We start from the raw sequence: 16,368 nt of genomic DNA, 5'->3' as shown, positions 1-16,368 counted from the left end.
TTCAAATTGAAGAGCAGCTAAGCATTATTTTAGAGAGCCTGAAGGAAGTGCTGGAATTTCAGTTTTCAGTTAATTTTCTCTCTAGTCATTTCCGCTATATATTAGTAATTAAAAATCGCGACACTCAAATCCAGACCCTCCCGACTAAACCTGGCGTCTTGCTTCTTAACCGCGTATAAGGTTTTATCGTACTTTAGTTTTAGTTTACAAGAACGTAGCAGTCTGTAGTTATTGAGCTCTGGTTGCAAAACTTTATTTTCAAACGTTACAATAAAGGTCGCCGTACATACCACATTGTCAATTTAAGTGGAGTTTTGATTACTTTTTGACAAGTTTCTGATGGCTTCCATCAACTATGCTTCCATTAAACTGCAAATCAAATATTCCTTAAGCCTCTTTCTCAAAACGAGTCTTGGTGCTCATCCCTTCATAAGAAAATGAGACTTCATTCAGATGCAAATTAAATTTATGTTCATATGAATGTTTGGGCACCAGGCCTCGCCTTGATAGAGAGGTTGAAAAATGGACTATTGGATGTCCGGCATTAGGACATATCCAAGTTGCCGTTGCCCAAACCCTCTCCATGAAAATGACCACTGACCGTGACGGTGGAACTTGTTTTCACAGAGATATTAAAGGCAACTCGGAAACGAAGGTGGAGCTTGACGACTCTGCTTCTGTAATTCTTTCATTCAAATTGGCCATTTAAAACGGCGGTTTTCATTCCATTATTATTAAGTGGGTTTATAAGTTCTTACGAGCACATAACACACGTAACACGTAACACGACTCAAAATCATATTCGAAAAAAGAGCTATATATTATCTTGATAAAAAATTTTGCCTCCGAGCCGCGAATAGACTGCTGGCAATCAGTTTCTCTGTCGAAATCAGGCAGGGAGTACGAAGCGAGAAATCTCGAGCTAATTATCTAATAACAAATTATCTAATTATCTAATAACAAATCACAAATTGTAATGTACTATTTTAAATTAAACAAGTTATGGTACACTCTTTTCAAACCTGACACAACAAGAACGCTTTAAATATTGGATTTTTGAGTGGTCGAATCATTCTTCGGCAGCGATTTAGAAAATTTTGAATTATAAAAACTAGTGAGCCCCAGAAATTAATAAGATGTAGTAAACGTAACAAATTGACAATAAATAGACAGCGGACAACCACGGACAGATTAATTATCAAATAATTGAACCACGTCTTGTGTTTTTTTTTTTTTTTCATGCAAGGCTGGTTTTCCAATGAAATTTGAAGCGCCTCAGTGCCTCTCAACCAAAAACAAAGCAGATGCTAATATTTTAGACATTCAGTCCATCTGACTTGCGTACCTTTACACGCGCACTTTCCCAACTGGTTACATTATTAGCCGTTACTCAGTAGGCAGTTAAGAATGGCGTCTATAGCAAACAGCCAAAGTTTCCTCTCATTTGGTTTTCAGGTTATCTTTTCTTCAAGTCATTGCATCAGTCCAGCACAAAAATGGAAAACAATATCCTACTCACAACAAAAACACATTTTTTCACTTTAGACGACAAAGTTTTACTTTTTGGAGTTTGCCTTTTTGTCGTTAACCTCTCTATTCCAACATTTCGAGCGGTTGTACATTTTCCCAGGCTTCCCAGGAGACTACACGTTTCCCGCTCTTGTCACTGGTATGAAGGGAATGGTTCTTCTTCGATTTGTGATTGGCTTATCATTACATCAACGTCGCCCTATACAGTGACATGGTCAGTCAGTTTTAAAACAGGCATCGGGAAACCGCCCAAAATGCCTTCTTCTCAAAGTGTGTTAGTTTGCTTTTCACGTGAGAAAAAGATCTGACATTTCAAACTCAATGCATCTTATGGATCTCACTTCCACTCTAGTGCCAGTTTTTTTTTTCTTTTGTAACGATTGTTTACATCCCAGCAGCCGATGTACCATCGTTAACGTGAGTTCTGTCTATCTCCGCCTTGTGTGCCTCGTGTTGTTTGTGCCACAAGTGAGCATATAGACTGTTCGAGTCAGTAATCAGTGAATAATGGGACCCTCTCTCACGCACCCGTCCTTCTTCCAGCACTAGGATTTCGTCAGCGTCCACCACTGTAGACAAGCGATGAGCGATAAAGATGGACGTTCGGTCCTTCGTGACTTGCCTGAGACTGTTTAGGATGTTCTGCAAGGTAAATGCGGTCAAGTAGCTTTTTTTTTTTTCTAAGGGAGCTCAATCACAGCATTTTGAGTTATTTTGGCCACGTACAAAATTACCTTTAAATTGAAGGAAACCTGAAGAAAGTAGTTTACTTAGATAGAGAAACACCAAAGAGATAATAATAAACCATAAAGGAACAAGGATGGTTAAGGATGGAGAAGATTGACAGGGATTACAAATGACGAATTTGAAAAATTTAGTCCAAACATTTCGAGACACGCAAACCGTGACGTACCTTCTTTAAGTACAGCTGAAGCTCCCCTAAGCTCTTTAGCAGGCGCTCTACGCTTTGCTCATCACCATTTTTACGAACACTGAAAGTCGGGGCAACGAAAACAAGAACAAACTTTCGTATAAGTAACTTACCATTTCAGTAATTGAATCCAGTGATGAAGTTGCTTCATCGTACATTAGTATCGGTGGGTTTTTCAAGATAGCCCGAGCGATAGCTATCCTTTGTTTTTCACCGCCAGACAGCTTCAAACCTCGCTCCCCAACCTGAGTTTGGTATCCTTTGGGCATGCGCTGGATTGCGTCATGGATCTCCGCCATCTTTGCTGCCTCGTAAACTTCTTCAGGTGTCGCGTCAATGCGGCCGTAATTGATGTTGTAGAACACATCATTGTGAAACAGTACCGTGTCCTACGAGGGAAGGAGTTACAATCAAGGTCGCGCAGGAACCCAGTTCATGAATAAGTTCACAAGCTTTCTCAAACTCATTAATAATTCATCTAACAAAGAAAATCATGACCGCGACGGTGTTTGTATATCTGATTTTAATTAGGATTATTTTTTACGATTTTATTTCTCCGTATTTTCACTTAGTTTTGGTTGTGATTGAGAAGATATATCAAACACTCAAGACAGTGTTTCACCAAACTTCAAACACCTCGTAGTTCGTCAAAAATACTCCAGTGCGCGTCGTATTTTCAACTCTCTTCTCGGTGTTTGGAAATGTGGTCAAATACGGTCTTTCGTGTTTGGCATGTTGACATTGATTCCGCTAAATTTTAACAACCACATTACCAGATGATCCATTTGACCTTGGTTCATACAAACTTCAGAGCCTTTTTCGAGGATTTTTCAAGCCCTCGTATGACACAATCAATCTAGACAGGTAGGACACAAGTACAAAGGAATCCAAATTCCTTTAAGGCAGGACTGCTTGGGTACTTCAAAAAATGATCACTTCAATCTGGTATCATCGCAATACCGAGGGAAAGACAAAACATGTCTTTCTCGACTTATATTCGTGTCCATGACCTCCCCTTCCACTCTGCTGTGGCAGACCACTAACTGAGCCAAGGTGGTTACGGGCTCACAGAAAGCGACTGAAAAACTGATTTTCTTTGGCATTCCTTTGGTTTGTCAGATGTTGAAGTCACAACCTAGCACAGACGACAAGTAGGTCCACTTACCTGTGGAACAACGCCTATGGCTTTTCGTAAAGAATCGATCGTTAGATCTTGAATGTCGTGGCCAGCCATCAGAATGCGCCCATCTTTAGGGTCGTAAAATCGGTACAACAATCGGACAATGGTGGATTTACTGAAAGAAATAAAGAAACAACGCACGAAACATTGACAAGACCCACCATACTTAATTTTACAATAACTACAGAAATTCTCGCGCGCCCATTGGCTAATTTTCATTGCCAATAAACGGACAGTCACAAGAAGTTATAATTTATGTGATGTTGTTGCTATCGCCTCGTGGATCTACTTTGACAATGTTAGGACGAAATTCATGATCAATAACAGGACAGAAGCATGAAAAACGGATATCAATTTGTCAATTACTCTTCTTCCCCACCAAAGGCCTTAAGTTAACTGCCTTAGATTTGTCAAGAGTGAACCATCATGCCACAGACAATGTCGCGTACTTGCATATAAAGACGGCCTGTTAAATCGATTGAATGAAAGGAGCAAAACAAGACAGACTTGAAAGACTATCAATTTAAATAAGTCAGTGAGAGCAAGAATCGTCAAGCAAAGAATGCTTTAACGATTTCAAGCTTTAGAGATCAAACCTCTCCCAAAATTGGCTTGGCGAGAGTAACAGTCACCATTTCCCCCAGCTGGAATCATAAAACCCCGCATTCTCAGCTCCCCTCCCAAGGTACGTATCCCTGTATTTAACATACCCGGAACCGCTACCTCCCACAATAGCAATCTTCTTCCCCGCTGGAACAGTAAATGTCAGACCATTCAAAATATTCTGTCCTGGCAAGTAGCCGAACACAACGTTGTCAAAAATGACATGGGATCTTTGATCACCAGGTTTTAGAACAAGAGGAAATCCACCAGGCTTCACCTAAAATGAAAAGATTGGCGTTAACAGTGCCTCTGTCCCACCATCAAAATGTGAATTCTCCTTTCTTAATAGCATACATTTCTTTTATTAATAGTTCTTAGCATTGCGTAGCACATCAAGACAATATTTTCAACCCATTGACGATTTTCGTGACTCTCTCCACCTGTCGGCTTGACAATGCCTCGATACGTACTGCAAGGAGAAATTGTATTTTGATCTCCAAACCGTACCTTGATAGATGAAGAAACTTTATGAAGGTCGAACAAGGTCTGCATATCAACCAGTGATTGCCTTATGTCACGATAAACAGAGCCAAGAAAATTTAGTGGAACGGACAGCTGGAATAACAGGCCATTCACCATCACCAGGTCACCTACTGTCATTGTACCTAAGAGGCGAAAAAGGGGAATAAAACAGATTGAGTAACACTTTCGTTCAGTCGCTCCAAGGGTCTTTCTCCGTCCTGCCCTCAGTAGGCGAAATACCCAGAAAAAGTAACGACCTCAAACGTGACTTCTTGGCCGTATTCACCTAGGCAGAGGAATAACGAGTCTCAGATGAATACTGCATCTTATACGTATTATGCCTCTAGGTTAATACAGAAAATAAGTCGCATTAAACGTCAGAAGAACTTCATAATTTTATGCGTCTATGAGATAAATAGAGCAGATGCACTAGCTGATTTGTTTTACATGACCCTTTTTCAAACGGAATATACCTGATATTACTAATTACTTTGTTCTTGTTAACAGTTAGATTAAGAGCTCGAGATTTCTATCGAGATTTCTATCGAGATTTCTATTAACCGCGAGTGAGGTCTTCACGGGAAAATCTCAGACCGAGACCTTGCCGTATTGACCTCGCCATCGCTCGGTCAATACGGCCAGGCCGAGGTTTGAGATTTTTCTGTCAAGAACCAACGTTCGAGGTTATTTAGTAGTTTATTACATGGCTTTTTGCTGGTCCGTAATAGGCCCGTGGGCATCACGGCAGAATAATGCCCTAGTATTAGCCAATCAGAGCGCGCGTTATATCGGCTACAAACGCAAGTCATATAATAAAACTAGCTAGTCAAATGGTACACTAGTGAAATTGAAAAATAGTTTCTCTTGCGTTTTGTCAAAATTCTAATAATTTCCCTCGTCTAAAAGCTCTCACTGGTAATTTTAAGAATTTTGACAAAAAGCGCGTGAAACTATTTCCTCATTTCACTCGTCGCCATTTGATTACGCATACTTATAATGCGACCACAGACATTGAAGTACCTTGTAGGATTTGTCTGCTGGCCAGTACCATGATTATACTCAAGGACGCGCTGAAAATAAAGTTCTGTCCCCAGCTAAGAAGAGCTAAACTAGTGGTTGTCTTGAGCGAAGCTTTCTCGTAATCTGCTAGGAGCCTGTCGTATCTCTCGGCCTCAAACTGTTCATTGTTAAAATACTGAAAGAAAAAGGAAAATAAGCAGCATTATAATATGGCAAAGTTGTCTTCAGGTAAATCCGAGCGTTCTGAGTAGTTCTTTCTTGTGTTTTGTAATACGGACCATTTCCATCGGTCATAAGCCGAGTACATTTTGTTTTCGAAAGCCATATAATAAACTACTAACTAACCAAGCTTGCTCGTGCCGTACTGGTGAATATTGGCCCTCGGTCGTTTTTTAAGTGGAGCGCGCTGCGCTCGGTCCGTACTGCCACGACCTCGGGCCAATATCCCCCAGTATGGCCCTTGCGCTCGGTTAATAAGAGGTTATTCATCATGTTTAAACTGTTTTTGACCGACAGAAAATTTCAACTCAACTCCGCTTTTTTTATGATGGCTATGTACATTTCGAAAAAAAATTACTCAGCTTGCTTAGGTGCATGTAGATCGGTCGCTTCTCAGTTTTTCCATCGGCGATGTGAGGCACAAAAAAGAAATTGTTCTTGTTCAGGTTTGACGAAGTTTCAACTCAAGAAACTGCTCGCAAGCTCAAAATCCGCGATGGAAACACAGAAATTCAGCTCTGTTGTGTGCGTATTTTACGTAATTTCAGAACTTTTGATGTCCGCTGCAATACTTGTTTATAAGCAATGCTATCATTTCAGAAGCCTGTGACTGGATATCACTAACAGAGAAAGCTGAGTATGTGCTAGTACCTTCACGGTCTCGTAATTGATGAGCGAATCAATGGCTTGAGAGCCAGCTTCGTTATCTGCTTTATTCATCTGTACACGGAACTTGGTCCTACAGAGTGTATTGGAGAAAACATTACAAACAAACCCTCTGAATCATTTGTTATCACTACAAGTCCTACAATCCCGGCAAAGGTCACGGTAATGCCATGCACTCTACCTCCATTGTGTTACTAATAGTGTGAATGCGGCGTACGTTCCCAGACAAGCTAGTGTAACCAGGGCGAACTCTTTACCACAGCGATATGTCTGCAAAAAAGTTGGAAACTTCTTAAACCTTTTGTTAACAAAGCATGTAAGAAATCAAACTTGAAAAGACAATTCTGTGGACCCAACATGTACATTTCTCTACGTGTGTGGGGGCTAATTTTATATATTACTGAATTCTATGATCAATATTTCATTTCTTTTTTTTCCTAAATTCCAAATTTAATTTTTATCGCCGTATTGTCCATCGAATTATTGTGATTTTATTTATCTATTTATCTATTTTATGTTGCAACTGTAAACCTGTAAATATATATTTTTTGTTTTGATAGTAGCAGATCCACATCAGCTATTGTAGCTATTCTAGCTATTCTAGTGGAAGGCACAGGAACTGTTACACTCCCCAAACTGCGCGACAGTCTTCCCTGTTTCCCTGTCAACGTTGAAAAAAGAATCGAAAAGGCTTCACTCATTGTTGGGTTGCTCCTGCGAAGGAGACGACAAAGCCTGCATGATTGACCAGCCATTATTGAATCTTATCCCCACTTGAGTATTCCATTGAATTATGAATGTGGTCGTCTATACCTTCGTTATTTTTTTTGTTTTTGTTTTTCTTTAATTGCTAATTTTTCCAAGTATAGAAAACTTACCAATATTCCAGACACCAGCAGCACCTCAAAAATCGTTGGGAAGATGTTGAACACTAATGCACTCAAAATAAAGTTGATACCCCTGTTGAAATAATTGCAGCAAATGTTTATGAATTGTCTTCAAATTAGCCTACATTATGACTTAAACTGCGCAAGAGGAACTTTGGGACCATATTTCTCAGAGCATGCGATCAGGCTTTTCTTCCTTCACCTTCAAGAGCCTACTAATAAGCTATTACCGATAGTACACAGTCGAATGTTATTATAAATCCAAACTTTTCACTGACTTGGAACTAGATATGAAAGTTAGTTCTACTAAATCCACCTGTAAAAGAAAACAAGAGTGCAACCATTCAAATAAACGTTATGGTGCAGTACTTTCAACAAAACCCTAATGTGAAACCATTCAGATGAAAGTCACTCAGCCATACTTCAATGTGATGCTGTTTATGAGTGGTTCTAACTTTTTTTCTGGATAAAACACTGTTCAAGTGGCTCTTACGTTTTGGCCCGCTGATAACCTCAGTAAACTAAACTGTTAGACAGGCTTTTAGCCAGATGAGCATCCAGGCGTCACGTGGATGGCCACCTTTTAAAGAAAATTATTTTATTTTTCATATGTTGCTTCATAAATTGTTCGTTTGAGCAGGCCCTATAGCGCATTTTGGACGCCCACTTTTCAAATCCTGGCTAAAAGCCTGCTGTTAGGTAATTCCTTCAGAAGTTCCTCAATCCAAGTCATCGAACGATTGATGATGTTTCAATGTATATTACATGTACGTACCTAGTTCCTCTGTCAATAGCTCTGGACAATGCACCTGTCTGCCTTTTCAGATGAAAGTTCAGGTCCAGATTATGAAGGTGAAGAAATGTTCTCTTTGCAACAGAGCGGATTGACCCTTGAGCAACTTTAGCAAACACTGCATTTCTCAATTCATTGAAGAGAGAAGCACTTGTTCGTGCTGCGCCATCTAAAAATTAACTCTGCATGTTACTATTAGTCTCCTTCGCAGCCGTTTTTAGGGTCGTCACACAACGCTTTTCCCCTACTAGGGAGAAGCGTTGTGTGACGTCCGTAATAATGGCTGTGAAAGAGACTATGTTACTATTGGTAGTCATATGAAAGTGAGTGCAATTCAAAATAATTCTTAAATGTCACTCAAATATTAATTATAATAATTAATAATAAATAAATAACAATTATTTACATGCATTAATTTGCAGTGCAGGGCAAATTGAAATTTCATGATAAATTTCCTTGCTCCCAGTCAATCACGACACATTTTGTAAGTCATATATTATTTTTGAGGTTTAAAAATGCCTTTTTAGAAGTGACGATGGTCAGGAATAGTTTTACTATAATAATTCTTCTTCAGGATGTCATTGCAAGTAAAGTGTTGCAAGCTTCTAAATTTAGAGAAACAAACCTTCAGTTGTAATACTATAAACACAAACTGCTGTAATGTACAGGCTTAAAACCCAAGTTTTACCAGCTTTTTTAATTTCATTTTTTTGTAGTTTGCAAAACCAGAGTATGACATTTATATATACAATATGTTGAATTAAATATTTCTTCTTTCTTTGGAGCTTTCCTGTTTGATAGATCCAAATATTGTCCGCTTTTAAAATGGGTGTCAAGAAGACTTAAAGCAACCTATGTCCTTAAGACTAATGAAAGTGGCTCTCAGTCTGAAATTCCCATTTTCAGAAATTTCAAATAAATTGTTGAGTATGATAATTTCAATTGAAAGAAGTACAAAAAGTAACATGCACAAGAAAAAATTAGGCCATGCAGGTTTTACTTATTAAATTTCACCTGAAGAAGTCACTTACATCAGTCTTGCACAAAGCCATTCAATTATTGTTCTCTTACACTGTATTGACCGCTGGGAGTCCAAAAGAATGGCAGTGGTACATTGTACATAGTGAAAGTGTCATTGTTATTTGACTCTATACTGGTAATTTACAAAACATTTATTCTTAGCAACACTTACAGCCCAAGAGTATTGCTGTCAGTGCAGTGAAAACAGTTCCACCAGTTGTCTGAACCAAACCAGCAGAATCCAAGTTATTGAGGTAATCAATGGCGTACTTAAACAAGAATGGAACCTGCACATTCATTAGCTGAAAAAAAGAGAGTATTTACATAAAATATTAATACTAGTTAAGTAAACGAACAACAATTAACAACAATGAAACGATAAATTCCAAAAGATGCCAGTAATCTGGGGGGGGGGGGGGGGGGGAGAAGGCAGACTTGCAAACACTGTCAGGGCTTCAAATAATTTCCCGGCTGGCACCGGTCAAATTGTCCGGTCAAACCTATTTTTGCTCGGACATATCCCATTTTTGGCCGGACAAACATCGATTACATCTTATCACTATAAAAGTGCCCCTCCCCCTTCACATGATGTTTAAATACGAAACAAGTAAATTTTTAAAGCATTTATTATATATGAGCATCAATCTCAATGCAGGAAAAGTGGAACGCATGGTACAGCAAAATTAGTATCACATTTGTGCGAAAATTCGCAATGATAGCCGGAAATTTTATGGCTATTACGAATCATTTATTACATTTAAGTTCTTGGTCTGGTAGTTAAGTGCAACCCACCTTTTTTCCCTCCTTTTTCACAAACGCCAATGATATTGACCCTTTAAATATTTAAAACTTGAAACTCTAGATTTTTTTCCTTACCAGCATAAACAACCAGACAAATTGTACGGCCATCTAAGGATTTGACCGGACAAAAGACTCTAGCCTTTTAAGAGCCATGTACATACATGGACTGGAGGCACTTATGTCCAGGATTGAACTCGAGTAGTGTTTAATTAGCACTTTATATTTGGCAGGGTTATTCAACATTTTCATTTTAAGCCATATTTGATAGAATTGTGTGTGTTTTGGTGACTTTTTACCAATGAGGAGACACTTTGTGATGTTTATCATAAGGAATTTGAATCTCATTAGTGTTCAATCCTGGACATATCTGACTGGAGGAAAATAAGTTTGACAAATGGTTCTTGCAGTTTCTGGGAAAAGCTCTTGACTGGAATTTTTCAAGAGTACATATCTGGTGTAAAATATTTTAACTTATCTCCATCACAGATAAGGAAGAATGCCTTACAAACCACAGTCACTGGCGACACTCTCAACATAGCCTAGAATTTCCTTATAACACTGACTCAGGAAGACTTTTAGTCTAATTAACTCTGTTGAGGATGGAAATTGCTTGTTACACATACACTAAATACAGTCCTGTAAAATATCATGATGAAGAATTGTGTTTTAGGTTAAAAAACTCTTAATGCATGTATGTACCTTTGCACCAACAAGTAGCACAACAGCAGCAACCACTCTTCTCTTGAGGTCAGGCCTGTCCTTAGGCCATACATGTTTCAACATCCTCTTGAGTATTGTAAGGCCATTTGAAGAAGATAGGCCTTTAAGGCTTTTTTCTGTAATATTGGCACCTCCATGCTGTTGACGACAACTCACAAAGAGGAGTCCTGGCTATAAACATGACAACGAAATGGTCAAGTGATACTAAAAACTGTATACTAAAAGTACTAAATAAATGCACTAAATATATAATAACTCCTTCATTAGAAAACACTCTGAACATGTACATGTAAGAATGCACATGTTTAAAGCCATTGATAATTCTGTGACTTGATAGAAAGACAGAACTGGCATGAGCTTTTCAATTGACATAATAGTGGCATTAACAAAATAATTTTACATTTTCATAAACAAAATATAAACACTAAGTGATTTTCTTTTCTTTGCATTTTCTCCATATTTCTATTGAATTAAAGAAGCAGTCATGAAAGTTTGGGAGGACTCAAAATGGCTATCATGTGGAAATACTCACTTGCAGTTAATGTCCTCACAACATTTCTTGATCTAGCATACTTCACTAATGATTTTTTAACCACTGACAACCTTACTTTTAATTATTGAAAGTTTACAATGTACCTTACAAGAAGCAAATCGATTGCTCATAGAAGGCAATATCTTTGTTACAGCTATGGTGGGCTTTACATGGTGTCCACATGATCTCTATAAAACAAAACAATTAAATATCAGCAAATTTACAAATAAATCACTAAAGAGGACAGTCAACTAGATATATGCACATTGTACATGTGTCTTGTTTGCTTCACCAAATTTGTCTGTTAGACTGCAGTTACATGTACAGTATAACTGACTATTTGAAAATTCCCTGGAATTAACTGCAGTGCTTTTTAACCCTTTGAGTCCCAAGAGTGATTGGTATATAAATTCTCCTTATATTTTCAATACACTGTCAAACAGACACGTAATGAGAATGAAAAAAATATCACCAAGGGAATATGGTCTTTTTGTTTGAACGCAATTGGTCTAGACACGTACACATGTCTGACAGAATACTCTTCAAGAGGGGGGTGAATAGGGGTACATAAATCCACCGATCTGTGCTATTTTTTTGCCAAATCCTCCTGTCAGCCAATATCTTCGTTCAAACCTGAAACCGCATTTTTTGAAAATTTTCTCTGACATAGTTTCACTGCAAGAGTAGTATATAAGACTATTTTTTCCCTCCCCCTTTTGGGGTACGTGCGTGCAAGTATATATATATATATATATATGTATATATATATGTATATATATGTATATATGTATATATATGTATATATATGTATATATGTATATATGTGTATATATGTATATATATGTATATATGTATATATATGTATATATATGTATATATGTATATATATATGTATATATATGTATATATATATGTATATATATGTATATATATGTATATATATGTATATATGTATATATATGTATATATATGTATATATATGTATATATATGTATATATATGTATATATATGTATATATATGTATATATATGTATATATGTATATATATGTATATATATATATATATATATATATATATATATATAAAACGGTTATAAAATGCCTCAAGCCAACAAAGAATGCCACTGCGTCAGGAGGATCAATGAAGATTCACAGTCCAAGCCTCACCGCAAAAATGAATTTAAAAACATTTGATAAAGCAAGGACGGACAACTTCTGACAGTAAAAAAAGTTAAAAAGTTAAAAATTTAATAGAAAAACGTTTCGGTCTTAGACCTTCATCAGTTGCCAAACTACAATTAGCGCAAAAATAACTTGCAAATTTGGCGGTTATCTTAGTTCAGGTGTTCAAAGGCCCTGACCTTGGATCTTGTTAGCTTTGTTAGCGCTAGGTTTTCTCAGGGGCCCCCATCGGGGAATTTATTACATTATTGTTGTTTAAGGGCCCTGTTTTGGGCGCCTGTTGTGCCTTGCCGCGGCATAGTTTCAAGGGCTTTGTTTGGGGATTTTGGGACCGCCTTTTTTGAACATTGAATATTTTACACGCGGGTCCCTTCACACTTTCGGCTGACTCGACGAATCGCGTTACTTTTTTGATATTAATCTTATTTGTATTATATTCGATTATTTATTCTTATTTGGTTTGTGTCTTTTGAGTTTTGTACCGCATTGTCATAGTATCTCGCTTAGTAATCACCGATTGTTTATCATTGGTTAATTTTTTCGTTTTCATGTGTTACCACGCCCTGTTATGTAATCATCTTTGTAATATTATGTCATTTTTTATACTGTAAACTTATTTAAGGTTATTGTAATTTATTATTCACTTGCACTGCAACTGATGAAGGTCTTTGACCGAAACGTTTATTTTTATTAAATTTTTAAACTTTTTTTTAGATTTCTTAGATTTTTTACTGTATATATATATTTTTTTCGCTCGAAGTTGTCCGTCCTCATTTTCCACAATTGCCTACAAATTTCATTACTCGAGGTTTGGACTACGAATCCTTTTGGATCCTTCTGGCACGTGGCATCCCTGTTGGCTCGAAGCATCTTAACTTTATATATATATATATATATATATATATATATATATATATATATATATATTTTTTTTTTTTTTTTTTTTTTTTTTTTCTTTTTTTTACAAGTATATGCGGCACCAAAGGCCATGGTCTTTGAGCCTTTTGGCCTGACCAGAGGACATCGCAGTATTTTGGAAATTATGGGACAATAACTCAATTCCTAATCTTAAGACAATGGATAACTGATCAAACAGATTTGCCACTTGGTTTTGTGTGAGAAAGAAACAAAAGTGTAAAAGTTCATCAGTAAATAAACAGCTAAATGTGGATGTCATTGTCAAGTTCGCAAAAACTGTAAAGAGTTCAACATACTGGATAAGGATCACACATTTCCAATAACAATGTCAAACCTGAGTTTAAAAAACTGAGTTTTGTCCAAAAAAAGAAATAAAGTCAATGGAACTTGAACGTACCGACCAAAGATCTATGATCAAATCTTCCTTAAGGATCCATGATCTGAACTTCAAGAGATGTAGAGTCCAGAATCTGTCCTGAAATTCACAGCTGATCCATGACCCGCTGTATTTTAGAAATCCGCGAATCCACTCAATTTATCATGAAAGTCTGCAATCCGTGCGCTCTTAAAGGCCAAATCCGTCGATCTGCAAACCTATTCACCCCCTCCTTCAACTAAAACTGGCAGGGCACGACGAAAAGGCTGTCCAATAGCCCAGGACTAGTGAAATGATTGGTCGGGCTAGCGCTGTCTTATCACAGGTTGCCCAACAGGCAAGCAAGAAGTGGACATGAGTGAAACACTGTTGCTTGTTTTTTTTGTTTTCTTTTTTCCTAATGGCAAAATTTACATGTTGTGTATAACACACAGTTTGTGAGAGAAAGTGAAACAATAGAAATTGTGTTTTCTAAGATAGAGTAAAATGTAAAATTTAAGCAACTGAAGTCAATTTTTTTCCTGATCACATGTCCCAACAGCGCAGAGGAGGTGCAAGGCAAAAACTTGATGTAACAAGGTTATCACATATTTTCATCTTTATCCATGTAGTTAATAGTTTGCTCAAGGTAAGCATATGTCTTGAAGCATATGTAACCTTGAAAGCAAGGAGCACTGGAGTGGTAGCCAAGATTTCATTTGGTTATTTATATTATGACTGAACAAATTGTGTTTCACGTACATGAAACATGTGACAAATTAAAAACATTAAGGCATAAAATGAATTTACTATCATTTACAAACTACAAAATAAGACAAAGCGTATGACTTCTCATATTATTCTCATATGAAAACTTCTTTGAATGAAGAAAAAGCCAGCTGCCATGCCACTTGGGAGTGAAGCATAAGTCAAGTGACCAAATCAAGGTTTACAATTGTTTGTGAAAAAATTAATAGCTGCGGCTAAATTTATTACAGTTACATAGCTTGGAGATTAAAACAAATGACTTAAGTCTTGTTATTTATGGATATGATTCAAATTTCCAAGGGGTAGGGGGACCCAAGTAAAAAAGTCATGGAAATTCAGAGGATGGGGGTAATACAGTGAAGCCCCCCTGGAACAGAAAATCCTGGGGGGTGGGGGTCAAACTGGAAATGAACTCTCCATGGGGGGTATGGATATTTTCTAAAACCACACATTAAGTGTGCGAAATGTTTTACTATATATGGTTTAATTCAAAAGGGAAATCAAAGAGAATCAATTCATCTAAGCTCCACATTATTAATTAACATTATTTTTGCACATTGAATTGATTTAATTATCCTTATTAATAAAATAATTTCAGGCTAGCTCCTCAGAGATTTGGGCTAGTAAGATGAAATTACAGCTTGCCCAAATTTCATCTCATCCTGAACTGGGGAATATCCAATTTTCACAACTGCACATGTTACAAAAAAGATTTGAAGGATAATAAACACTATAGCCTCCATTTGGTGCAAAAATATCCTCACACATTATCTATCCCAAGAAGTGAACAGTTTTCCTCGAGCTACGCACATTCTCACAAAGCTGTTCAATTCTCGGAACAGATATATATGTCTGCGGACAATTATCCCAGCATATTATTGAGAGATTGTCGTTTATGAGTAACATGAAATTCTCAGAAATTGGTAAAATTGATAGAAATATTGAACTGAAATGACGGAAATCAATAATCATAAGGAAGTGGGTGATATTTTTTAATTGATTAGTATCGATTATCATTGATATTGATTTGAAAATTTATTAATTCCTTGCGTGTTAAAGTTGTATCACAACTAAACAATGCCAAATCTTCTCTGTTTGTTAGTAAATTAATTACAACTCGTGCTAGGTCTGCAAACTTATTTCTATCTAACGACTTGTCCATAGAAGTACGGCTTCCGTGTTCCGTCGCGCGCTTTCCGATTATGTGATGTTTTTTTTATTATTAAATAAATCTTCATTTGTTACCTCTATCGTTAGGTAATCAAGCTCACGTAAAGCTTCATACAGTCTCTCAAGTGGTACATCTGATGTGATAGTGAGAAGATCATAACTTGCCCCGTATAATACCGGGTTGTAATGTGACTTATACCGTAAATTCCCTTACCTGAATAGCAGGCAATCTATACAAACATTTAGGTCCAGCATTCAAGCCTGTCTTTATACACAATAGTGGATTGCCTACTTTGTAAGCCGCCTGTATTTGAAGAAACCCACAACATGTCCGAAACATCGGCGCCATTTTGCTTCCGCCATTGATTTCAGTGAACATTGGCCTCGTGATCCCGTGACAGGTAAAACACGTCACGGTTGCGTTCGTGATGCGCTATATGCGTGATGGGTCCCGTGACGCATCTGCGTATACGTGACATTTCAACCAGTGGCTTTGGTGATGATCGTGAATGCGTTAGTTTTTCCCGTGAAATGTGAAATGACTGTTTTT

The 16,368-nt window shown here is 37.3% G+C and overlaps 1 protein-coding gene across 1 annotated transcript; it reads right to left on the bottom strand.

The window, feature by feature from the left end:
- Positions 1-228: 228 nt before the first annotated feature.
- On the bottom strand, positions 229-16,228 carry LOC110040419 (iron-sulfur clusters transporter ABCB7, mitochondrial-like). Its single transcript, XM_089277706.1, has 14 exons — positions 16,033-16,228; positions 11,529-11,612; positions 10,872-11,063; positions 9,544-9,673; positions 8,334-8,520; positions 7,550-7,631; positions 6,853-6,941; positions 6,657-6,744; positions 5,787-5,961; positions 4,752-4,909; positions 4,352-4,521; positions 3,627-3,756; positions 2,575-2,850; positions 229-2,172 (listed from the first exon to the last, which is right to left on the bottom strand). Exons 1-14 carry the CDS (start codon positions 16,195-16,197, stop codon positions 1,915-1,917), a joined length of 2,184 nt encoding a protein of 727 aa, XP_089133832.1. The 5' UTR covers positions 16,198-16,228; the 3' UTR covers positions 229-1,914.
- Positions 16,229-16,368: the final 140 nt, after the last annotated feature.

Source organism: Orbicella faveolata, unplaced genomic scaffold, assembly GCF_042242905.1.
Source record: "Orbicella faveolata isolate gen_17 unplaced genomic scaffold, um_ofav_v1 contig_12, whole genome shotgun sequence".
Lineage (NCBI taxonomy): Eukaryota > Metazoa > Cnidaria > Anthozoa > Scleractinia > Merulinidae > Orbicella > Orbicella faveolata.
This window is presented reverse-complemented; position numbering and strand designations above follow the sequence as displayed.

What these genes read in the sequence shown, in the direction of transcription:
- LOC110040419 (XM_089277706.1), bottom strand. Translation starts at nt 16,197, where the DNA reads ATGTTCACTGAAATCAATGGCGGAAGCAAAATGGCGCCGATGTTTCGG. An exon ending in CAGCAGACAAATCCTACAAG is followed by an intron (nt 4,910 to 5,786) that starts GTACTTCAATGT and finishes TTCGCCTCTTAG; the next exon opens with GTACAATGACAGTAGGTGAC. An exon ending in AAGTTTCTTCATCTATCAAG is followed by an intron (nt 4,522 to 4,751) that starts GTACGGTTTGGA and finishes TTTTCATTTTAG; the next exon opens with GTGAAGCCTGGTGGATTTCC.